The 24,022-nt window shown below is 46.5% G+C and overlaps 1 protein-coding gene across 1 annotated transcript in view; it reads left to right on the forward strand.

The window, feature by feature from the left end:
• LOC101944632 (guanylate-binding protein 1-like) overlaps positions 1–13,682 on the forward strand; it is a 163,315-nt gene extending 149,633 nt beyond the window's left edge. The window contains exons 10-12 of the mRNA XM_065574580.1: positions 4,619–4,856; positions 4,944–4,983; positions 13,227–13,682. Coding sequence (XP_065430652.1) covers positions 4,619–4,856; positions 4,944–4,983; positions 13,227–13,652 — 704 coding nt within the window. The 3' untranslated portion in view covers positions 13,653–13,682. The remainder of the gene's footprint in view (positions 1–4,618; positions 4,857–4,943; positions 4,984–13,226) is intronic.
• Positions 13,683–24,022: the final 10,340 nt, after the last annotated feature.

Below are 24,022 nucleotides of genomic sequence, written 5' to 3' on the forward strand. Positions count from 1 at the left end.
GAAGGGCTTTTGCACCTTGGGGTGTGTCTGCCACCTTCTTGCCTCCCTCATATGATCTGGGATATGTTGCCTTCTCTGGGATGTCTGAGCCCTTCCCACTGCTCCCTTACACATATGCCAGGATCTGGTACCCCAGACCTACCTATAGGGGTTGAACTCGCCCCACCCCCCAGGTGAGCTGGGTTCAGGGGGTTTGCCTCTTGTGACCCATGATCTGGGGAATTCCTTGGCCCTTTGCTTGGGGAGCTGAGAATGGACAAACTTCATGTGTCACACAGGCTCTCAAGCACCCAGGCTTGGGATTGGAACACTCACTGAGATGAAGGGGGTATTTCACATGCCTCAGAGCTGTTTATCTCAGGTTGCATCATCTTCATGGGATGTTCTCTTTCAACTAGAACATCACATTGAGATGAATAGGTCACTTCACACCTCTCTGAGCTGCCTATGCTGCAGATGGGTGTGTAGAGGAGTCTTTTCCCTCCATCCTCCCTCTGTCCTTCCTGTTTAAAGGAGGACATTTCTAAGGGCTATAAATTCCTTCTAATGAAATTTGCACTCCCCGAGGCATATCAGAGTAGGTAATTGATCCAAATTTGGGGTCATATGTGCCAGGGGCTCTAGAGATGTAAGCCCCAGAAAAAATAGCCATTTTTCAAAAAGTTTCTTGGTATTGGGTTCTTTGTTTGCACAGAGCTACTGCTGTCATGTGGGTCAAAATGGGCTCAGTTGGTCAGTTTTTACTCATAGTAGCCCACGGCACCCACTAAGTGTTTGTGAGACCCAAATTGTGAAACGTATTTAAGAGCATTTTCATGTCTTGCATAGCCGTGCGGTCTGGAAGGATTACAGCACACATGTCCCAGTGAAGAAGAAACTGTGAGAGGGTTTGTATGCAGCCACTTTATGGTTGCCTGAGTAGTTCGAGGACATGGGCCAATGCTGTTGCCCTTGTGAACACCCCACCACTGATGTGTCTACCCTGAACCTTTGTACACCTGTGCAATACAGATTTAATAACTTAAATTGAGGGGGGGATGCAGGGAATGGGTCAGGGGAATGGTTAGGGAGATGTGCTGGAGCAAGACTGGTGGGGCCCAGCTAATGGCAGGGGCAATCTGTCTTGTTATGCTAATTGTGGGACATGATATGTACAACTGCCGAAGTGACTACTAGCCCCTACCAACAACGTGTCTCCTCCTGTTCAAAAATGTAGGAAATTCAACAGGAACAAAACCATGCTAATGCAGAATGGCAGTGGTTTGGTGGTTGGTCATCCAGTTACAGACACTGAGCTGAGCAAAACTCAAACATCTGAAAACCAAATGCACAGTCACAGTTGTCCGTGCACCTTAACTCTGTTTTCTTTCAGTAGTGCCCCAAAATGACCCTTTAACACACACACCCCACAGTTACTGAAATGTACAAGTTTTTCCCCACCTTTTACAATTCATTCACACTTACCCACAGGATTCCAACGAATACTGCTAAAGGACAAAATGGGGGGAAAAAGTTTGTCCATGTCAACTTCCCTCCATTCCCGTGGAGCTGGCAGGAGCCATGGAAATTGTTAGCACGTGCTCCAGGGGCAGACAGTGTGTTAGCTGTTAGAGGGACCTACACTAAATGTGGAGGCAGAAGTTGGGGCTGCCTGGTAAAGTTGTTTGTGATCTGAGGCCGTGTGTGGATTCTTTCAGGTGTGTGACAGAGCTGTGGTTATGATATGAGGAGATCTACAGTTTGCACCCTCTGATATGTGTGAGCAAAGGGAAGAGCCATAGGTTTACCATCAGGATCCAGTGTGCATCATTTCCATGCAGAATTGTGTACGTTACACAATTAGCAGGGCCCATGGGTTCATTACAAAGGGTGTTGTCAGTAGCAAGCTAGGATATGAGAGGAGTCTAAGCCTTGATTATGTGCATGCACTCCAGGTAAAGGAGTGTGGTTAGTTTCAGGTGCGATTGGTGTCAGGCAGTAGCTAACTCTGATTGGTAGAAGTGTGTTTGCAAGATCTGTCGGTTACTTTCATACAATCATAGAATTGTAGGACTAGAAGGGACCTCGAGAAGTCATCTAGTCCAGTCCCCTGCACTCCTGGCAGGACACAGTATTATCTAGACCAGTGGTGGGCAACCTCAGCTCACGGGCCTCATGCAGCCTTTCAGGGTAATCTGCTGGTGGGCGGTGAGACAGTTTGTTTACATTGACCATCCGCAGGCATGGCCGCCCGTTGCTCCCGGTGGCTGTGGTTCGCTGTTCCCGGCCAATAGGAGCTGTGGGAACAAAGCTAGACCCAGAACTGATCCCTGTGGGACCCCACTTGAAAAGCCCTTCCAGCTTGACTGTGAACCACTGATAACTACTCTCTAGGATCGGTTTTCCAACCAGTTATGCACCCACCTTATAGTAGCTCCATCTTTATGAGAAGGTCATGTGAGACAGTATCAAAAGCCTTATTAAAGTCAAGATATACCACATCTACCACTTCCCCCCATCCACAAGGCTTATTACTCTGTCAAAGAAAGATATTAAGTTGGTTTGACATGATTTGTTCCTTTGTGGTGTGTGACAGAGCTGTGATTGTGATATGAGGAGATCTGTGTTTTCCACCCACTCATGTGTGAGGAAGGGAAGAGGTACATTCTGGATGCATCATTGCTATGCAGAATTGTGTAGGTTATATCAGTAGCAGGGCATAGGACACTTATTACAAAGGGTACTGTCAGCAGTGAGGTGGAATGTGAAAGGATTCTCATGCTTTCATGTTGGTTAACGGGAAGGGTAGGCTGAGCTGGTAGCCTGTGAGTCAGTGTAAGGGGGTTGTTAGGGCTGGGAAGTGGCTCTTAAGTTGTGCCCATGTGGTATTCTGTCTGTGAAGTTGGCTAAGTGTGAATGTCTGTCAGGATCTGGAACCTCCTGAATCTTATACTGCCAAGAGACTGTGTGAGTAGATGCTATATGTGTATTGAGGCATTTCTCATAGAAGGCAGGGGAAAGGTGGAATGGGCATGCTTCTTTCGTTCTTTCATTTTTTTTTTGTCCTGTAACAGTGTTTGCTGGAAACCTGTGGGTGAGCATGAATGGGTTGTAAAAGGAGGTGAAGAACTTGTACTTTTCAGCAGCTGTGTGATTGGCAAAGTAAAGGTATATGTGTTAACAGGACATATTGGAGCATTTGCTGAAAGAGGGCAGAGTTAAGGTTGTGTGGGCAAGCTTAACTGTGCATTTCATGGGTTTCAGAAGTTTGAGATTACTCAACTCAGCCTTCTGCAAGGGGATGACCTACCTTAACTCAGCTCTGTGTGCATGTAGTTCTTTGCCACTGAATAATAACTATGCTGGCCTCTGGGCTACCATTGGTGCTCCAGGCTGACTCTCAAAATTCCCATGAGCCACAGAGCTGCTGAATCAGGGTAGGGCTTCAGCCTCAGGTTTGAAATCATTGCCCTTATGTAAGCCAGAGGTTCAGACGCCAGCCCAGGCTCCCTCACTGAGGGAGATAAACTGAGTGTGTCGCAACTCTCTGTGCATGGACCTGCCCTATGAGCTGTACCTCCAAGGCCTTATAAAAACATCTATTGAACACCCATTGCTGGGCAGGAGCCAGGTGTTCTATTTGCCTTTCAGTCTCTGGGGTTCATCTCTGCTCCTCAGAGAGAGTTTCCCCTTCATTTCTCTGCTGTGGCTCAGAGAACTCAGTCTGCTCCTGGTAGGTAACTAGGCACCCAGGTTTATTGGGATAGTCCCAGGCCCAAAGAAGAGCTCTGTGTTGCTAGATAGCTTGTCTCTCTCACCAACAGAAGTTGGTTCAATAAAAGACACTGCTTCACCGACCTGATATCCTGGGACCAGCACAGTGACAAGAACACTGCAGACTGGTAATTCTGTTAGCTGTATTCCCCTCTTCTCCCATCTTGTAAGGATGTATCCCACCCTCCTCCCTGCTGCAACTGCTTTATTATTTATTAACATGAATACTGTTTTTCTCCCTTTATGGCTCTGCAAGTCTGTATATTAGGAAGGAGACTGCTCTGGCTGGGGCTGATATAGTCAGAGGTGGGAGCTTGGTTTGTTTTGCCTCCCTGCTTACAGCAGATGGCTCCATGACACTGTTCATTAAATTACTCCTGTAGGATGGGCGAAAAGAGACATATGACAAACAGAATTACCAGTAAGTAATTTTCCTTTCATCTCTCTTCTTCTTTCTGGTAAAACAAAGAGTTTTTGAGCTCTGGTGAACATATCTGTTATGAGCGTGTTATAGTTCTCCTATCCTGGTCTGATTCACTTCCAATTTAGTAGAAAAATTCAATGTTGGTCCAAACTTACTTTGACACTTTTCAGCCCAACTTGACTTTCTATGTAAGAACTCAAAATGGGGCACAATCAGGCTTATAATGGAAACCCACTAACAGCCTTAACTGTGGAGCAGGTACTGCCATTTTATCACAGTGGAGACCCACTGGCAGCCTTCTGTGGAGAGGCAACTGCCACTTTATAATCAGGTCCAATACACATCTGAGAGGCTGGACACTGTCTGCCACATGGAGACTCCACAGTAGGAGGGGGATGATGCCATCAACTTTTTAAATTTTGTTTTCCCTTTTACAACAAGCTGAGCAGGCAAGAGTGGAGCGGCTGGAGCAGCAGCGCAAGGCAGAGGAGGAGAGAAGGCGGCAGCTGGAGGAGGAGATGAGAGATGTGGAACGCAGCCACCAGGAGAACATTAGACAGGTGGAAGCCAAGATGGAGGAGGAGACCGCCAAGATGAGGCAGGAGACGGACAGAACTGTGGAGTGCAAGCTGAAGGAGCAGGAGAAGCGGTTGTATCAGGGCTTCATAGAGAAAGCCAGGCTGCTGAAAGAGGAGATAGACGAGCTGCAGAAGCAGGGAAAGGAGCAGGAGAAGAAGCTGCAGCAGGAATTCACAGAGAGAGCCAGGCTGATGAAAGAGGAGATGGACAGGCTGCAGAAGGAATTGGTGAGATTCAATGGGGTTGGAGGGGCAGTTGGGGGGTAATTTTCAGTGTGTTTTCCCCCATGGAGCAGCAGTGACACCTGCTGCCTAGTTTGGGTAAAGCACAGAGTAAAAGAAGGCTAACGGCATTTTGGACTCTATAAGTAGGGGCATTGCCAGCAGATCAAGGGACGTGATCATTCCGCTCTATTTGACATTGGTGAGGCCTCATCTGGAGTACTGTGTCCAGTTTTGGGTCCCACACTACAAGAAGGATGTGGAAAAATTGGAAAGAGTCCAGCGAAGGGCAACAAAAATGATTAGGGGGCTGGAGCACATGACTTATGAGGAGAGGCTGAGGGAACTGGGATTGTTTAGTCTGCAGAAGAGAAGAATGAGAGGGGATTTGATAGCTGCTTTTAACTACTTGAAAGGGGGTTCCAAAGAGGATGGATCTAGGCTGTTCTCAGTGATACCTGATGACAGAACAAGGAGTAATGGTCTCAAGTTGCAGTGGGGGAGGTTTAGGTTGGATATTAGGAAACACTATTTCACTAGGAGGGTGGTGAAGCACTGGAATGGGTTCCCTAGGGAGGTTGTGGAATCTCCTTCCTTAGAGGTTTTTAAGGTCAGGATTGACAAAGCCCTGGCTGGGATGATTTAGTTGGGATTTGGTCGTGCTTTGAGCAGGGGGTTGAATTAGATGACCTCCTGAGGTCCCTTCCAACCGTGATATTCTATGATTCTATGATACACTGCATTACCCTAACTGGCTATGGGATATTTTCTTTCTCAGGGCAGGTCTACACTTAAAATGCTGCAGCTGCACATTTAAAGCTGCCCTGTAGCCTGCTTCAGTGAAGACACTACCTTCTTCTGTAGTTAATCCTCCTCCTGTCAACTTAGCACTGTCTATCCCAGGGACTAGTTTGATATAACTATGTCGCTAAGGGGTGTGAGTGTAAGTTTCTCGTGTAGTCCTGGCCTCAGTTTTACATTTTGTTTGTCAATTGGAGTCGGGTAGGTCAGATTATCCCCTGTCCCAAATGCACTGGAAGGTAGATTTTGGAGGGATGGGGGAATTCCGTTTTTATCCAGCCCCGTGTCCATGCTGGCCTCCTGAGGTCTTGAGGGAGAAGCCTTTAGGAGATGAGAAGGGAACAGGGAGGAGAGCATTTTCCCTTCCTTCCCATCTATCTAACTGGTATCATACTGCCACCCATCACTGTAGTATCTGAGCACCTTCCATGTAAAATCAACAGAGTGAAAAACAATTGATTCATGCTGTCTGTCACATAACGGATATGAACTGGCTACAGCGCTCCCTCCCCAGGGAGATACAAAAGCTGCATTGTTTTTAAGACACACTAATGCACTGCCAGGTGTGTCTGTAACACATGGTGCCATGTAGTGGCTGACCTGTATAATACAGTTCAGCATTGAGGTATAAAGTATGCATCAATCACAGCCAGAACTCTGGCATAGTCATCTTTGTGACTGTCTTCAGTAAAGGTAAAAGAATTAAAGATCTGCTCTGTCTGCTTCCCCATAGCACAAATGAAAGAGCATATCTGAATGTGTGCAGTTTCCTTGTGGAGTTTGGTTGCAAAGCAAAATCTTGCAAAATGCTGCTTCCAGTCTGTTGTTGGGATTCCCTCCAAGACCTTTTTCACTTGGTTTATCCAGAACACTTCATCCAGTCCCAGGAGAAAGCTTTATCCAGTTCTCTGGAATCCAAGAAATCAGTTCAACTTGACTTGTCACTGAGGTTTCTTTATTGGCATACAATCAAACTATACCTGAGCTGACCGGGCTTAATTGTAGGGGGTGGGTACAAGGTACACCACACAGCTAACATACATAATCACGAATCAGGTTACATACACACTTACACTTAATACTATAGGATAAAACATCATATCACACACTTTATAATTAGTCTACTAATTTTCGTAACTTGAAACAGTCCATGAGCTGCAAAATGTGCTAGTGAGCAAAGCTGCAGCCTTATCACGCATTATTCTCCTTACTATTTCTTTATCTACTAACTACACATTATTTACAAGGCCACTTGTGAGTTTATGCTTTGTCCACTGCTAACCTGCTTCCTTACGTCTGTTCCTGCAAACAGAGGTAACATGTGGGGGGGCATAAGAATATAAGAACAGCTGTACTGGGTCAGACCAAAGATCCGTCTAGCCCAGTATCCTGTCCTCTGACAGAGGCCAATGTCTGGTGCCCCAGACGGACCGAATAGACAGGTAATAAGAACATAAGAACAGCTATAATGGGTCAGACCAAAGGTCCATCTAGCCCAGTATCCTGTCCTCGAACAGTGGCCAATGCCAGATGCCTCAAAGAGAATGAACAGAACAGGTAATAATCAAGTGATCCATCCCCCGTTGCCCATTCCCAGCTTCTGGCAAACAGAGGCTAGGGACACCTTCCCTACCCATGCTGGCTAATAACCATTGTGGACCTATTCTCCATTAATTTATCTAGTTCTTTTTTGAACCCTGTTATAGTCTTGGCTTTCACAACATCCTCTGGCAAGGAGTTCCGCAGGTTGACTATGTGTTGTGTGAAAAAATATTTCATTTTGTTTGCTTTAAACCTGCTGCATATTAATTTCATTTGGTGGCCCCTAGTTCTTGTATTATGAGAAGGAGTAAATAACACTTCCTTATTTACTTTCTCCACATCAGTCATGATTTTATAGACCTCTATCATATCCCACCTTAGCCATCTCTTTTCCAAGCTGAAAAGTCCCAGTCTTATTAATCTCTCCTCTTATGGCAGCTGTTCCATACCCATAATCATTTTTGTTGCCCTTTTCTGAACCTTTTCCAAGTCCAATGTATCTTTTTTGAGATGGGGTGACCACATCTGCATGCAGTATTCAAGATATGGGCATACCATAGCTTTATATAGAGGCAATATGATATTTTTGGTCTCGTTATCTATCCCTTTCTTGATGATTCCCAACATTCTGTTTGCTTTTTTGACTGCTGCTGCACATTGAGTGGATGTCTTCAGAGAACTATCCACAATGATTCCAAGATCTCTTTCTTGAGTGGAAACAGCTAATTAAACCCCATCATTGTGTAGTTATAGTTGGGATTATATTTTCTAATGTGCATTATTTGCATTTATCAACATTGATAAATGTTGCACAAGGGGTCATGCGCCCCTACCCAGATTTAACTGCTTGACTTGTACTGAGAAGGCTCAAATGGACTGAGCATGCTCAAAAAGAACAGGAGTACTTGTGGCACCTTAGAGACTAACAAATTTATTTTAGCATAAGCTTTCGTGGGCTACAGCCCATTTCTTCAGATGCATAGAATGGACTGGCTGTGTTCAATATCTTCATTAACGACTTAGATATTGGCATAGAAAGTACGCTTATTAAGTTTGTGGATGATACCAAACTGGGAGGGATTGCAATTGCTTTGGAGGACAGGGTCATAATTCAAAATGATCTGAACAAATTGGAGAAATCGTCTGAGGTAAACAGGATGAAGTTTAACAAAGACAAATGCAAAGTGCTCCACTTAGGAAGGAAAAATCAGTTTCACACATACAGAATGGGAAGAGACTGTCTAGGAAGGAGTACGGCAGAAAGGGATCTAGAGGTTATAGTGGACCACAAGTTAAATATGAGTCAACAGTGTGATGCTGTTGCAAAAAAAGCAAACGTGATTTGGGATCTATTAACAGGTGTGTTGTGAGCAAGATACGAGAAGTCATTCTTCCGCTCTACTCTGCTCTGGTTAGGCCTCAGCTGGAGTATTGTGTCCAGTTCTGGGCACCGCATTTCAAGAAAGATGTGGAGAAATTGGAGAGGGTCCAGAGAAGAGCAACAAGAATGATTAAAGGTCTTGAGAACATGACCTATGAAGGAAGGCTGAAAGAATTGGGTTTGTTTAGTTTGGAAAAGAGAAGACAGAGGGGACATGATAGCAGTTTTCAGGTATCTAAAAGGGTGTCATAAGGAGGAGGGAGAAAACTTGTTCACCTTAGCCTCTAAGGATAGAACAAGAAGCAATGGGCTGAAACTGCAGCAAGGGAGGTCTAGGTTGGACATTAGGAAAAAGTTCCTAACTGTCAGGGTGGTTAAACACTGGAATAAATTGCCTAGGGAGGTTGTGGAATCTCCATTTCTGGAGATATTTAAGAGTAGGTTAGATAAATGTCTATCAGGGATGGTCTGGACAGTATTTGGTCCTGCCATGCGGGCAGGGTACTGGACTCAATGACCTCTCAAGGTCCCTTCCAGTCCTAGAGTCTATGAATCTATGAATATATTGAGGATATATATATACACATACAGAGATCATGATCCCTCACTCTCACAGATCTTGGGAGACAAACCTGTCCTCGCTTACAGACAGCCCCCCAACCTGAAGCAAATACTCACCAGCAACCACACATCACTGAACAAAAACACTGACTCAGGAACCTATCCTTGCAACAAAACCCGATGCCAACTCTGCCCACATATCTATTCAAGTGACATCATCCTAGGACCTAATCACATCAGCCATGCCATCAAGGGCTTGTTCACCTGCTCATCTACCAATGTGATATATGCTATCATGTGCAAGCAATGCCCCTCTGCCATGTACATTGGCTAAACCGGACAGTCTCTACACAAAAGAATTAATGTACACGAATCTGACATCAGGAATCATAACATTCAAAAACCAGTGGGAGAACACTTCAACCTGTCTGGTCCTTCAATGACATACCTGTGGGTGGCAATTTTCCAACAGAAAAGCTTCAAAAACAGACTCCAACGAGAAACCGCTGAGCTTGAATTGATATGCAAATTAGATACAATCAACTTAGGCTTAAATAGAGACTGGGAATGGCTGAGCCATTACAAACATTGAATCTATCTCCCTATGTAAGTACTCTCACACTTCTTATCAAACTGTCTGTACTGGGCTAGCTTGATTATCACTTCAAAAGTTTTTTTTCCTCTTACTTAATTGGCCTCTCAGAGTTGGTAAGACAACTCCCACCTTTTCATGCTCTCTGTATGTGTATATATATATACATCCTCAATATATGTTCTATTCTATGCATCCAAAGAAAATTTGTTAGCCTCTAAGGTGCCGCAAGTACTCCTGTTCTTTTTGCGGATACTGACTAACACGGCTGCTACTCTGAAACCTGAGCATGCTCAGTAACATCTGCTGAAGCCACTGTCCTCACTCTGCCCTTACTTGTGTCCCCACCCACTTTTGGCAGGTATGGAACATCTCTGCCTCCAAGACCTACATCTTTCCATTCTGAAGGGCTGTCAAAGCTGAAATTCTGTGGGGCACTGAAGAGTGGCATGTTGATGAAATCCTGCAATCTTTTTTTTTTTTTTTTCTCTTTGCAACTTTTGTTGCTATTTTTCTTTTGTTTCTGTTCTCCTCTGGCATTACCTAAGCTGCCTTCACTTCTGACACTGCCTTCACTTCTGACACCATGTCAAGTATTGGATATGGCCTGGTTACAGAGCCTCTACCCCAGAGAGATACAAGAGATGTGTTCTCTTTAAGACACTCTAATTCACTGCCAGGTCGGGATGTTGTGGGCTCAGGTGAGGTATCTTACACAGAGCACCACCTAGTGGCTAAACAGTATAATACAGTTTAGCATTCCTTTACACTGTCCAATCCTCCAATTATGGCCTATGCAGATTTACAGAAACCATTCACCTTGCATATGGTTACCTCAAAAGAGAGCCTGAGAGCAGTCCTGTACCAGCATCAAGATGGGATCCCCAGACAATTGCCTGTGAAACCAGAACGTTGACACCTGCAGAGAGCTACCACTTATACTCTGGGAAAGTCTCTGGCTCTGAAGTGGGCCTTAACATAAAGGTTCGTAGATTACCTCTTCTATGAACCTTCATTTACAGTCTGTAGTGATAATAACCCACTAACTTTTGTGATGACATTGATGGTTTCAGAGCTCTCAGGTTTCAACTTCACCATGAAATGTCATCCTGGGAAAGTGAATGTTGATGCCAACAATTAATCCAGGGAACTTTACTATGGAAGAATACATAAGAGAATGCAAACCAGAGTATGATCTGAGAGCTTTTCAAATATTGTTCAAGCTGTGAAAACCCAAAATGAGGGTCGTGGGGTGGAGTTCAGCAATTTCGGCAAATATATCTACTCTGTAAGCAAATTAATACAGCATATTGAATCCCATAGCAGATACAATATGTCCTGAGGACCTAAAATCAATTCAAGCAAGTGATTCTGTGAAAAGCTCCTAAGGAAAAATATTTGGATTCCCAGAATAAACAAAGTTCTCCTTGAAAACTGAGTCTTGTGAATAAGGTTCTTTTTCCAGTGACTGTTGCATATACATTCCACTGCAGGTGTATGTGCAGCCAGGGCACTGGCTTCAGAGACTAGCCAGCAGTACGAGCAGGCACCACCTGCACCCCTCTCTCCTTGTGCTCTCTGCCGACTCCTTCTCAGTTCCTTCTCACTGCCCATGGTGACAGTTGTGGCTCTCCATGGCTTTTCCTTCACTTAGCCAGCCTCGCACAGTTTTAGATTATACAGTGAGTTGGTGTTCAATAATTTAGTTTGTTAGTTATTACAGTTTGATAGTTTTCTGGGAGATTTTACTTTGATAAATTCCCCAGGATTTGAACAACGTGCCACCTTCAGGGCTGTTTTCCATGTCACAGACAGGCACAACAGTTGTTTGATCTGTCCAGGTGAGGGACATGTGAGGGACAATGCTCCATTTGGATTGCCATTTTATCCTCCAGTGTCTGCTTCTGTACCTGTATGGGATTTAAATCTAGTCCTCTCCAAAGTCATGGGCTCCCCTTTTGAGTCTGTGGCTACTTCATTATCACTATTGTCTATGAAAATGGCCTTTGTGGTGGTAATCACTACTGCAAGGAGAATTTCCGAACTTCAGGCTCTCTTGGCTGACCCTCCTTTCACAATCTTCCCTAAGGACAAGGTTTCCTTTAGGGCATAGCCTAAGTTTAAGCCTAAGGTAATGTCAGCCCTCCATCTAACCAAACAATTCATCTCCCAGTGTTTTTCCCCAAATCCCACTCCCCCTTGGATCTAAAGCTGAGGAAACATTTCAGGCTTTGCATGTTTCTAGATCCCTGTCATTCTACTTGGACCTCACCAGATCCTTCAGGATCTCCCACAAGTATTTTGTAGCCTATGCTGAGCGAACCAAAGGTCAATCAGTGTCATCTCAGTGGCTCTCAGACTGGATTTCTGATGGCATGAAGCTCTGCTTCAATCTTGAGAAAGTCTCTCCTCCACAGAGAATAATGGCTCACTCCACCAGGGCTTGCTCCACTTCATCAGCTTCTCTGAGCAATGTTCCAATAGCTGATATACGCAAGGCAGTGACGTGGTCATCTGTGCATACCTTGTCCACTTGTTACGCTGTCACTCAAGCCTCTCATGGCAATTCAAGTTAGAGTTACAATCTCTTTTTAAATAATCCAAAGTCCCTCCACCTGTACAGGAACTACTGTTGAATCACCTATCATGGAATGTATATGTGCACAATCACTCCGAGGAGAAAAACACGTTACTTTCCTGTACTGTAACTTGTTCTTTGAGATGTCATGTGCATATACACATTCTATGACCCTCCCACTTTCCCCACTGCTTTGGACATTGCCTACAGCAGTGCAACGGAATAGAGAGGGAGGTAGTGGACACACACCATTTTTGTCTCATCTGGGCAAGAGGAGAGATGGGGTGCATGCACCGCCTATTGGTACTGCTGGCAAAGGTCTCCAACTCGAGTGCATTGGGTGTGCACACACCTGCAATGGAATGTATATGCGCACACCATGTCTTGAAGAATAGTTGTTATTGTACAGGTAAGTCACCATTTTTGTAACAATAACAAGTTTGATGACACGGTATATATTGTTCAATCACTCACTGTAGAGATATGTTTGTGGAAGAATATAATTTAGAGTGCATCCCTCATAAGGGACGGTATTATGAATATAGGAATTTACAGATGTGCCTTGGAATCTGGGGTTGAGAACACAGTATACCTGTGCACAGCAGTTCACCACAGAAGGTCTCTGGTTTCTTTTATTATAAGTTTTATTCCTTTCTCATTCCCCGGTTTGTTGTTTAATGAACTGAAAGATCATTACATGGTGGCAGAAGTGTTGAATGAGAAGGAGACTGCTGTCATTTTGAAGTTAACTCCTGTGTTTACAACTGTGTTTACATCTCACCAGCGAGAGATAGAAGAAAAGGAGAAGCAGCGCCAGCACGAGGAGCGCCAGCAAGAGAGAGAAGAAAAGGAGAAGCAGCGCCAGCATGAGAGAGAAGAAAAGGAGAAGCAGCGCCAGCACGAGAGAGAAGAAAAGGAGAAGCAGCGCCAGCACGAGGAGCGCCAGCGAGAGAGAGAAGAAAAGGAGAAGCAGCGCCAGCACGAGGAGCGCCAGCGAGAGAGAGAAGAAAAGGAGAAGCAGCGCCAGCATGAGGAGCGCCAGCGAGAGAGAGAAGAAAAGGAGAAGCAGCGCCAGCGAGAGAGAGAAGAAAAGGAGAAGCAGCGCCAGCGAGAGAGAGAAGAAAAGGAGAAGCAGCGCAAGCACGAGCGAGAAGTGGGTGGCAAAGATTCCAAATTTCTTCCTCACTTTAGGGAGGTGGTGGGCCTGGCTGTGTTTCTAAATGCTTTTGAGATGGGATGTGAATTCAATGAGGTGGGAAAAGGGGACATGGCATGGTACCCGGCTCCACAACTGTCTGCGAAAAAGGCCTGGAACATTTTTAGCCTTATGGGAAGGGAGGGCTGCAGATATTATGAGTGATGTGAACAAGGTTTGTAACTAAAGTTTAAAGTGACCCCTTCATCTACGAGAAGGAAAACAGGAACATAACCTGTGCTGAGGTTTCAACCCAAATTAGGAATTATTTAAGGAGGTGGGGATAGAGGGTTTCCATGGTCCATGAGGCCTATGAATTAATGTGTTTAGAACAATTCTCTAAATGCTTCACCCCACCCAGACCTGAAATCCAGGAAATAGACAAAAATCCCAAAGATGTAGGCATAGCTGGGACATGGGCCAACCATTATGCAGATATTCAGCCTGTGTTTGATAGAAAACCTAATAGGAAGTGAATGGGATCAGGGGGCAGGGAGCTGGCCAAAGCCTAGACCCACACTAGTGAAACCACCTCCCAGAAGCCCTGAGATGGGTGGGAGAAAGTGATGTGCCATATGTGACCAGCAGGGTCACTTTGCCAGGGTTTTTCCACTTTTCCCACTAGGCCCAGCGCAGTGCTGAGAAAACCAGCTGCATCTCAGCCCCCAGTTAGCTCCAGGCCTGTAAGGGACCATGTGAGGCAAACTGCAAATGGGACAGCTGACAGTTAGGAGCGGGTGGATGTCTCTGCCAGTATCCAATGGCAATCCAGTTACCTCCCTGGGGTGTGCAACCAAATACCTGAGGAGACAGGGGGTGAGACAGCTGCTGGGGAAGTGTCCATGAATAGGTAATCAGCCAGACAACAGGTTTCTCCTTAAGGTGTAGCTTCAGAAGAATAGCTCTGGAGGTGGGTAAGTTGCTTTCCACAACTCTCAAGTATTTCCTTGGAAACCCCTTTTAACTAGGGCCTCTGGAACAGGGGGAACCAAGGGGCCATGGCAAGTGACAGGGGAGAGGGGACAGAGAGGAGTGAGCAGGGAGTGGAGCCTCAGGGGAAGAAACAGAGCAAGGGTGGGGCCTCACAGGGAAAGGGGTGGGGCTATGGTTCGGGCACTGGTGGCCCCCCCGCACTTCTAGGGAGCTTCCAGCACTCCTGACCCCAAGGTTCATATTAGTTATGTCTCCTAGAAGAGTTCCCTACAATCCTGCAGTGACACATTAACATTTGCATTTTAATACAATGATGTCCTAAAATACTGAAAATTCATTCTGTGAAGTGTGTCCAGAAAATTGCCATTTCTGTCACAATGGGGTTTGAAGCACAGCTCCATGTACACCGTAGTGATGATGCAGATTCTTCCCCACATTTGTGGTAATGTATTTGAAGTGGGGGCCCCATTCCGTCTAACAGAGAGGTTGAGCAGCAGGCCTTTGCCGTGCAAAGTTCCTTCTCAACGGTTAGTAAGCAGACATTAAATATCAAGACTTTGACAGGGTATTGGAGCGTATCTAAGCATACCTTGTCTCTTCAAGGATAACCCTGAAATCATGAGCCCATGGCTCACAGCCTGAAGTATCCATCCTTAGTGTTTGAGTAGAGGGAACAGGTTTAGGGTCATCAATTACTTTGTCCAGTGAGATCTGAAATCCTAAACATTTAAACCCATTAGAGGACCCACCATACAGGGGAGCTAAACACAGTGTAAGTGTCCACAGGCACTGGTGCAGAGCTGGCCAAATTTACATAGAAACCTGATAATCCATCACAGTCTTTTCAAAGGTGTCTAAGCATGGAGTGCGGCTAGCTAAGGTGGGTCATTAGCAAATACAGCAATCTTGTGTTCTCTAGAACCCTGCTCAGAGCTGTGAACAGCCAGAGCGGTTTGATTTCCTGCGGCCAGTGGCCCATATTGAAAAATACGGCCTTTGAGCTGGGCTTCAATATCTGACTGCCCAACTCGGGCCTGATTTTCAGATGTGTTGACCCTCTACCCCACCCCCCCTTTCATTTCAGTTAGACTTGTGGCTACTGTGAATCTCTGAAAACAAAACTTCTCATTCTATATATACTGTCGGAGACATCCAAAATAAGGGACCACTTGGCTCCTTTCAGACACAGGTACCCTCAGTGAGTTGCAGACTAGCTAGAGAGATGCAATAGGTTGGTCACTAAAATCTCTCAAGTACCAAGCTTCAGAAGGGCCTTGCAGAGGGGCTCACCATTCAAGGGTCTATCAGCACCAAAGGCCAGAAAAATGCCCCCCTCCTCGGTGAGGTCTGAGTGACAAAAAACATCCTCCTAATCTGTGTCTGTCTGGCCTGCCCCAGTTGCCCCTGTCCGAGCCGTGTCTGTCCGCACAGACCTGGTCAGGGAGAGCTGCTGGGGCTTTGTTGCCTGTGGGATGTACCAGAGTCTATGATTAACAGCGTTCTGGATTTTTGCTCTGTTTCAGCAACAGCAGGACCGTTGCTCACCGTCCTGAGCCTGGCCGGATCCCATGCTGAGGGGACTGAAAAAACGCTCAGATGATTCAGGGGGAACGATGGTCACCCAAGCTTTACAAAATCCACTGCTGAAGCCAGTCTGGGGCTAGTGACCGGCTCTTGGGGCTCTGCTCTGTGCTTTCTTTGCCCATCTGCTGTGACACCCCCCTCTGCCCTGTTAGAGTTCAATGTGGTAGTTAATTTTCCTGTTGGGCCTGCATCTGCTGTGTGGTGGGGTTTGCTGGTGGAAATTAAAGCTTTCTGCACAACTGAATTAGCATCTCTGCAGTTTATTCTCCTCCGTTCTCAGTCCCTGTGTTTGCTCTAACAGCCGACACCAGCTGCAGCACTCACAGGCTGGTGGCATCAAGCTGCTGTCTGGCCTAGTTTGTTCCCAACTTCAAGGAGGTGGTGCTGAGCGCTGGGCCCGGCTGCCTGAGTTCTGGGGATCAGGCTGGGAGTCTCCTCCTCTCTGGCTTGCACCTTGCTGGTTGCTCGCTGCTCATGACTCTGGAGAGCTTTTACATTCGTATTGCAGCCTAATCTATGACTCATATATTAATTTTACTGATTACTTAAGAATTCCCTGTTATCACTTTGAGGATTGACAGGTTCTTGTCCCAGGATCAATGTTCCCTCCAATTTTTTCCATCCATGTGCGGAATAAATTTTGTTATGTGCACCAAGGTATGTGCACCACCAGTAGAAACAAAAAAAATAGATATAATATATATTTTTTTAAAGTTATCATAGAGATAATTACTCCAGCCAGGACAGGTTAGGCATTTTAGAACTCACTACTCAGAGAATTAAATTTAAGTGTAAGAGAAATAAAAATTATGAAATGCATAGACCGGTCAAAACACTAAAATAACACACTTTGAAAGAATAAAATTACAGAGAATATATGTGCATTGCAGGCAGTACCAAGAAGTAATAACAAGAATAAACACAAGTATGTGTTGGGAGGTGAGTGTGTGTGTGTGTGTGTGTGTTGTGACAGACCCAGACCAGTGGGGTACAGGAGTCTGGTAGAGGGCAAATATACTGGTCACTGGATGAGTAGTTTTCTGTTCCCTGAGTGACCAGAGCAGGGGCTGCACTAGAGTAATCAGGAACCTGCTAGAACCAGTTAAGGCAGGCAAGCTAATTAGGACACCTGGAGCCAATTAAGAAGAAGCTTCTAGAATCAATTAAGGCAGGCTAATCAGGGCACCTGGGTTTTAAAAAGGAGCTCACTTCAGTTTGTGGTGTGAGTGTAAGGAGCTGGGAGCAAGAGGCGCAAGGAGCTGAGAGTGAGAGGGTGTGCTGCTGAAGGACTGAGGAGCACAAGCGTTATCAGACACCAGGAGGAAGGTCCTGTGGTGAAACTAAGGAAGGTGTTTGGAGGAGGCCATGGGGAAGTAGCCCAGGGAGTTGTAGCTGTCATGCAGCTGTTACAGGAGGCACTATAGACAGCTGCAGTCCACAGGGCCCTGGGCTGGAACCCGGAATAGAGGGCGGGCCCGGGTTCCCCTCCAAACCTCCCAATTGACCTGGACTGTGGGTTCTTCCAGAGGGGAAGGTCTCTGGGCTGTTCCCCAACCCACATGGTGAATCTCTGAGGCAAGAAAATCCGCCAATAAGCGCAGGACCCACCAAGATAGAGGAGGAACTTTGTCACAGTGTGTGTGTGACACAGAGAAAATGTGTGTGTTGGCTGCTGGGGAAAGCCATGTGCTGTCTCTTTAAGACACTCACTGAAAACTCTCCTGCTCTTTCCTGAGCCCTGTTGTTTCCCCTCCTCCGCTCTGCAGAGATGGGGTACATGAGCAGGGGAAGGGGGAGAGGGAGAGAGAGTGTGAAACAGAGACTGTGAGCTGGCTGCTGGAGAAATCTCAGAAACAATGCACTTGTCTCTTTAAGAAAGGCACTCAGCCATTCACCATTCAGACCTCGACCACAGCAACTCTGAGTCCTCCTGAGCCAGACTGTCCCCTCTGCCCTGTTCTGAGGAGATGGGGTACAGGGCAGGGGGAGGGGGAAACCCTGACATCAGCACCCTCCTCTCCCCTCCACCCTACTCTGCACAGCCAGCAGGGTCCTGGGAGCAGCTGCAGGACGGAACAACGTGCGGTGAGGGACACCTGAACACATACTGCTGGTTGTGCATGCTCTGCTAATCAGCTGGGCAGTACTTGAATCTCTCCTGTGCGGCCGCCCAAGCGTGCAGCTTACAGGGAACACAGCCCAGGATCAGGCCCATTATACCAATGTGCACAGTTGCAACACACAAACTTTAGGAACACTTCTGTATTTGCAATAGTTTATTAATACATTTAGCAAAGTCAGAAACACTCTAACCCAGCATTGCAGATCGAGATAATACAGAATGTACATCTGAACATCCATATACTCACCATCCCTTGCAGAACAACTTGAAATGTTAGCCATTATATTCCTCATCACCATCACCGTCCTCATCATCACCCGTAGCCAGCATCTGGGCACCTGCCGAGGGCTACATCTCTTTCCTTCAGCCCACAGGCTGGGATACAACTTTTATAAGATGTTAAGCTGACGCTACTAAGTCTAATACATCTTCACTAGGGGTTTCTCCCCCTTCCTTATTTTTATTTCCTCATCCTACTAATGTTGGGGTGCCCTTCACCTATAGGGTAGTATATTAATGATCTCAATCTATTTTCATATACGTCAATTTGTTGCCATTGAACGCTTGTGATCAGACATCTGTGGATGTTCTATTCAAAGCTGGCGTTAGCTCATGTTCCAGTGGTTGGCTGGTGACATTATGGAAAAATTCCCCCCTACACACACTATTTTTAATGCCCCAAAATTTTGGTACAGGTAAATGGCCTAACTGTCACTCTTAAGTTCAAAGACCTCAAGCCTTATGCTAACTGCTGAAGCCAGCATCTTCTAGGATAAGGTCTATAGGATTCTTGCATTATTGTGGAATAAAATAAATGCTAAAGCTAGCTCTATGGGCTACAATATCCAGTCACAACTGCTCAGCACGGGGTGATTTGTGAGCCCTCACGACACACTGAATCACCACATCTCTGGTTCTGTGCCACACAGGCTTCCAGGGGACCTGGGCTGGGGGGAACTTCCCTGTTGCCAGTTCTCACAAAGTGCTGCTGTGGGTGTGCAGGGGCTCCAGGGAGAGCTGGGTACACGAGGGGTTTCCAAGCTGGGGGTGTCCTCTGCAACTGAGCAGCCCGGGGGGGCATGGTTTGGGGGGCACCCAAATATCATTTTCAGAAGGGTCCAGTGGCTGCTTCAGGGGCTCAGGAATGAACTGGCTTAAAGGCACAAGTGAGCCAGGAGGGGCAGGTGAGGGGCTCAAGCAGCAGCCCCTCATAGGCAGCTCTGTAGCCCATGCACCCTCAGACAGACAGCACAGTGTGAGACAAACAGCCCCTATATGCACCTCAGGGCTCTGGGCAGGTGGGAGACAGGATCACATGAGGGTTGGAAGGCCCATGGCATGGAAGGAGAATGAGAGCCAGGACTGGGAATGGGGCCAGGAGGGGCAGAGATGGGGAGGAGGTGGGGAGGGTTGGGGGTCACCAGTATCAGGATTACAGGAAGGGGGGCTGGGGGCAGGTAGGGCTACAGCACTGGAGAGAAGCTGCAGTACAGCACTGACCATGCTGGGGCTCTCTGTCATTGGAGACTTGCAAAGGGAGGCCAAGGGTCCAGAGGAGGAGATGACCTTGTGACATTCCCCTCTGGTGTTATCTGTACCGCTGATCTGCTAGGTCACTCCAGTTCTTTACTCTGGGAGCCAGCCTTACCCTGCTCTGCTGTGAGAACCCCCACTCCTGGGCTGTTCACACACAGCCTCTGGCATGTAAGCTGCTCCTTGGATTGTGCAACCAAATGACACTAGCCAATATCTCCGGTCCCAGACACAACCCTAGAAACCTCCGTCTTGCAGTGTCCAGTTATGCCTGCTGGACGCTGCAAGCTTATATAAGTTCATCAGTTTAAGAAGGAAATTGGTATGTACCAGGCTTGTTCTCCCAATGGGAGTCTCTGACATGCTTCAAAGCAAACACACTGTTTCAGATAGAATAAAGAAACAAATTTATTAACTACAACAATAGATTTTAAGTGATTATAAGTCAAAGCACAACAAGTAGGATTTGATCAAATGAAATAAAAGCAAAACACATTCTAAGCAGAACTTAACACTTTCATGGCCCTTACAAACTTAGATGCTTCTCACCTGCCCTTCAGCCAGGCTCTCCCCTTAGATCAGCGCTTCATTCACTTTGTGGTGATGTCTGTAGATGGAGGTGGAAGAGAGAGGAAGAGCATGGAAAACGTCTCTCCCTTTTATCATGTTCTTTCTTCCCTCTTGGCTTTACTCCCTCCCCCCCCTTCAGAGTCAGGTGAGCATTACCTCATCGCAGTCCCAAATTGACCAAAGGAAGGGGAGAGACTCACTGGAGAGTCCAACAGATCCTTTATTGCTGCCTAGGCCAGTGTCCTTTGTTCCTGTGAGACTGGGCTGGGTTTGTTTCATACATACCCTGATGAAGTGTGAACTGCCCCTCTGCTCCTGGAGAGTTTTTTCTGGGCTTATTTTAAGCCATGAGGAGATATTTTCAGCCTCATAACTCTATACATGAAATTGCAACCTATAACATTACCTTAACAACAATGCTCAATGCATCATGAGACTTCCAAAGACACCTGACATGAAAAACTTTGCATTACATACCCCGCAATCATACTATAAGGATGAACATGGGGGTGCAGAGTATTCCCCCAAGGTACAGAATGTCACAGCCCTCTCCCTCCTTACAGAGACTCTGAAACTCAGGGGACTACCCTCAACCTCACCTAAGCCCAGGTCACACAGAGGGGGAGGATGAGCTGCGAAGCTGCCAGCCCTGCTCTCAGTGGAAGGAGCTAGAGAGGCTGGCCCAGAGGACCAGGCTCCATCCATCCAGATGGGCTCCTGCTCAGCCTTGCACGAAGCATCCCTGCCACTGGAGACTCTCCTAGCCCATTGGAGACACCGTCAGCACCAGCCAGAGCCCTGCCCCTGTGTTCAGGGGGCTCCCTAAATGCCATGAATAGACCCAGACCTAGGGACTCCCCTTGGGGCAGGCAGCACAAAGCTCTACAGGAATTCTGTGGCAGGAGGAGCTCTTCATCTGCCCTGGGCAGGTTAGACTCACAGAGTTTAAGGCCAGAATGGGTAATACACAGAGTGAGTTTCCCATGGAGCAGCAGTGAGACCCAGTGGCCAGTTAGGGTAATGCACAGAGGCCTGGGAACCCTGGAATATGAGGGCTGGGGGGCATTATGGCTCAGGCATGGCAGGCCAGCACCAGGGAACCCAGGAATCTGAATGATAATAAAAGGAAAATGTCAAAAACAAAAGAATTTAAAACTGAAAGAAAGGAATAAAGTTTTGAAATACAAATATGTTAAAAGGCATTTTTAGAAAAAATATTTGTATGCATTTCTTTAAATGGGGGTATTCATTAAGTATCATTTTAGCTAAAATAATTTTTATGCATTTAGGTTATTTTTAAATAAAATCTGAAAAATAACATTTTTTTTTAAACTAAAGAATAGAACAAATATTTTTTAGAGAAAACAAACAAGATACAAAGTGAGAGAGGTTTGTAGAAAAGCCAGGGAAAGCCTGTTAACCTGTTACAGAAAAAGAAAAAGTAAAGGGTGAGAGAGGAAAAAAGTTAAAGCCCAAGAAAGCCTGTTTAACTGACCACATGGCAGAGAGGAGAGAAGTGCAGATTACCCCTGTGCTACCTCTAGTCAAATGCTGAGGAGAAAGGCCAGGACAGACACCTTAACACACTTACAAACCACCTTCACCAAACAAGGACACTCCACCAGAGAAATAGATCACATCATGGAATGAACCACTCAAATACCCTGAGAGAAGCTGTTTCTATACGAAAAAAACCCCTCCAACTGCACATCCCTAGTTGTGACCTGCTACCCCACACTGGAACCCAGACAGGGGCTCATAAAACAATTAAAACCCATACTCAATTTCTGAAAGAAATCTTGCATGAACCCCTTCTGGCCTTCAAAGAACTGCCCCTCTCCCCCGCCGCTCCAAGCTCATCAGGATGGTGGAAATGAGAGAGGGAAGAGGCCATGCAGAGTGATGAGATATTTCTAGAGATTAAGTGAGCATTCTAGAAGGACCAAGAGAAGAAGAGTGCAAGCAAAGGCCTGGGATGGCAAAGATGATATCATAGGGTGTAAATGTAAAACGATGCAGAGTAATGTGACTGGCAAGAAAAAATATTGGAAACCATCACAGAAAAAGTTGAGGCATGTGAAGTAAGTCACTGGGACAGAAGAACAGGCAATTTCCAGGGGTAGCAGTTCTGATCCTTGAAGGTCTGGATGTCTGAGGTTCCAGGGGAGGGCAGTGATGCCAGGTGCCAGAGATTGCAGACGTAAGAGTGGAGGGATCCTGCTTATGAATGAAGACAGTGGGTTGTTGGGGTATGTCTGCGGGTGCAGAGGTACATCCTGAATCCTTCACCAAGGAGGCAAGCTAACAGTCTTTGTCTTACACAAGGAGGGTCACATCCAGCTTGCACGGAATGCACTGCAAAGACTTCAGGGTGAGCTAAATTCTACAAGACATGAGAGTGTCTAATAATTTAAGTCCAGACTCTAGAATGCATTTTATGACTTTGCTTTCTATGTAACCTTTTGTTTCCAACCCTTCTACTTGCTATCACTTGAATCTCTGCCTTGCAACCTTCTATTTGCTTTCACCATAAACATATTGCAGTGCTGGGTGTTACGCAGAGCAATGATCTAGGGTGACCAGGTGTCCAGTTTTCGATCAGAATGCCCAGTCGAGAAGGGATACTGCTAGATCCAGTCAGCGCTGCTGACCAGGCCATTGATTATCCGGTTGGCGGCACCATGTAGCGTGGCTGGCTGGCTCCCTTCTAGCCTCTGCACCGTGCGGCTCCCAGGAAGCGGCCAGCATGTCCCCCCTCCAGCTACTATGTATAGGGGAAGCCAGGGGACTCTACATACTGCCCCCACCCAAATCTCTGCTCCCACAGCTGCCATTGGCAAAAAATAGCAGCCAATGGGAGCTGCAGGGGTGGTGCCTGTGGACAGGGCAGCACGCAGAGCCCATGGCCACTCCTCTGCATAGGAGCCAGAGGGGGGACCTATCACTGCTTCCAGGAGTTGCTTGAGGCAATCACCATCTATAGCTTGCACCCCGAGTTCCCCCTGTGCCCCAACCCCCTACCCCAACCCTGATCCCCCCACCCTCCCTCCAAACCCCTTGATCCCAGCCCGGAGCACCCTTCCGCACCCTGAACCCCTCATTTCTGGCCCCACCCTGTAACCCACATTCCCCAGCCCACAGCCTGTACCTCCTCCCACACCCCAACCCTGTGCCTCAGCCTGGAGCCCCCTCCCATACTCCAAACCCCTCGGCTCCACCCCCCCAGCCTAGAGCCCCCTTCTCCACCCCAAAGTCCTCATCCAAGGCCCCACTCCAGAGCCCGCACTCCCAGCTGGAGCCCTTACCCCCTCTCATATCTGAACATGCTGCCTCAACCTGGAGACCCTCCCGCATTATCAGGGGCGGCCCGTCCATATAGGCGAACTAGGCGGTCGCCTAGGGTGCCAAGTTAAATGGGACACCAAATTCGAGGGAAAAAATCTAATTAAAAAAGAAAAAGAAAAGATGAAAAAAATACAAATAAAATAATGATGTCATTATTTCAATTCCTGTCCACTTACAGAGGGAATATGAATTATAATTAATTTCTCTACATTTCTGAGAATTTATTAATATGCAAAAATAAATAATATTGTAGTGAATTTTTTTTTTCAATTTGCGACATAGGGTCAAGATGACCCACTCCGCAATTT

The sequence above is a fragment of the Chrysemys picta genome, chromosome 20, assembly GCF_011386835.1.
Source record: "Chrysemys picta bellii isolate R12L10 chromosome 20, ASM1138683v2, whole genome shotgun sequence".
Lineage (NCBI taxonomy): Eukaryota > Metazoa > Chordata > Testudines > Emydidae > Chrysemys > Chrysemys picta.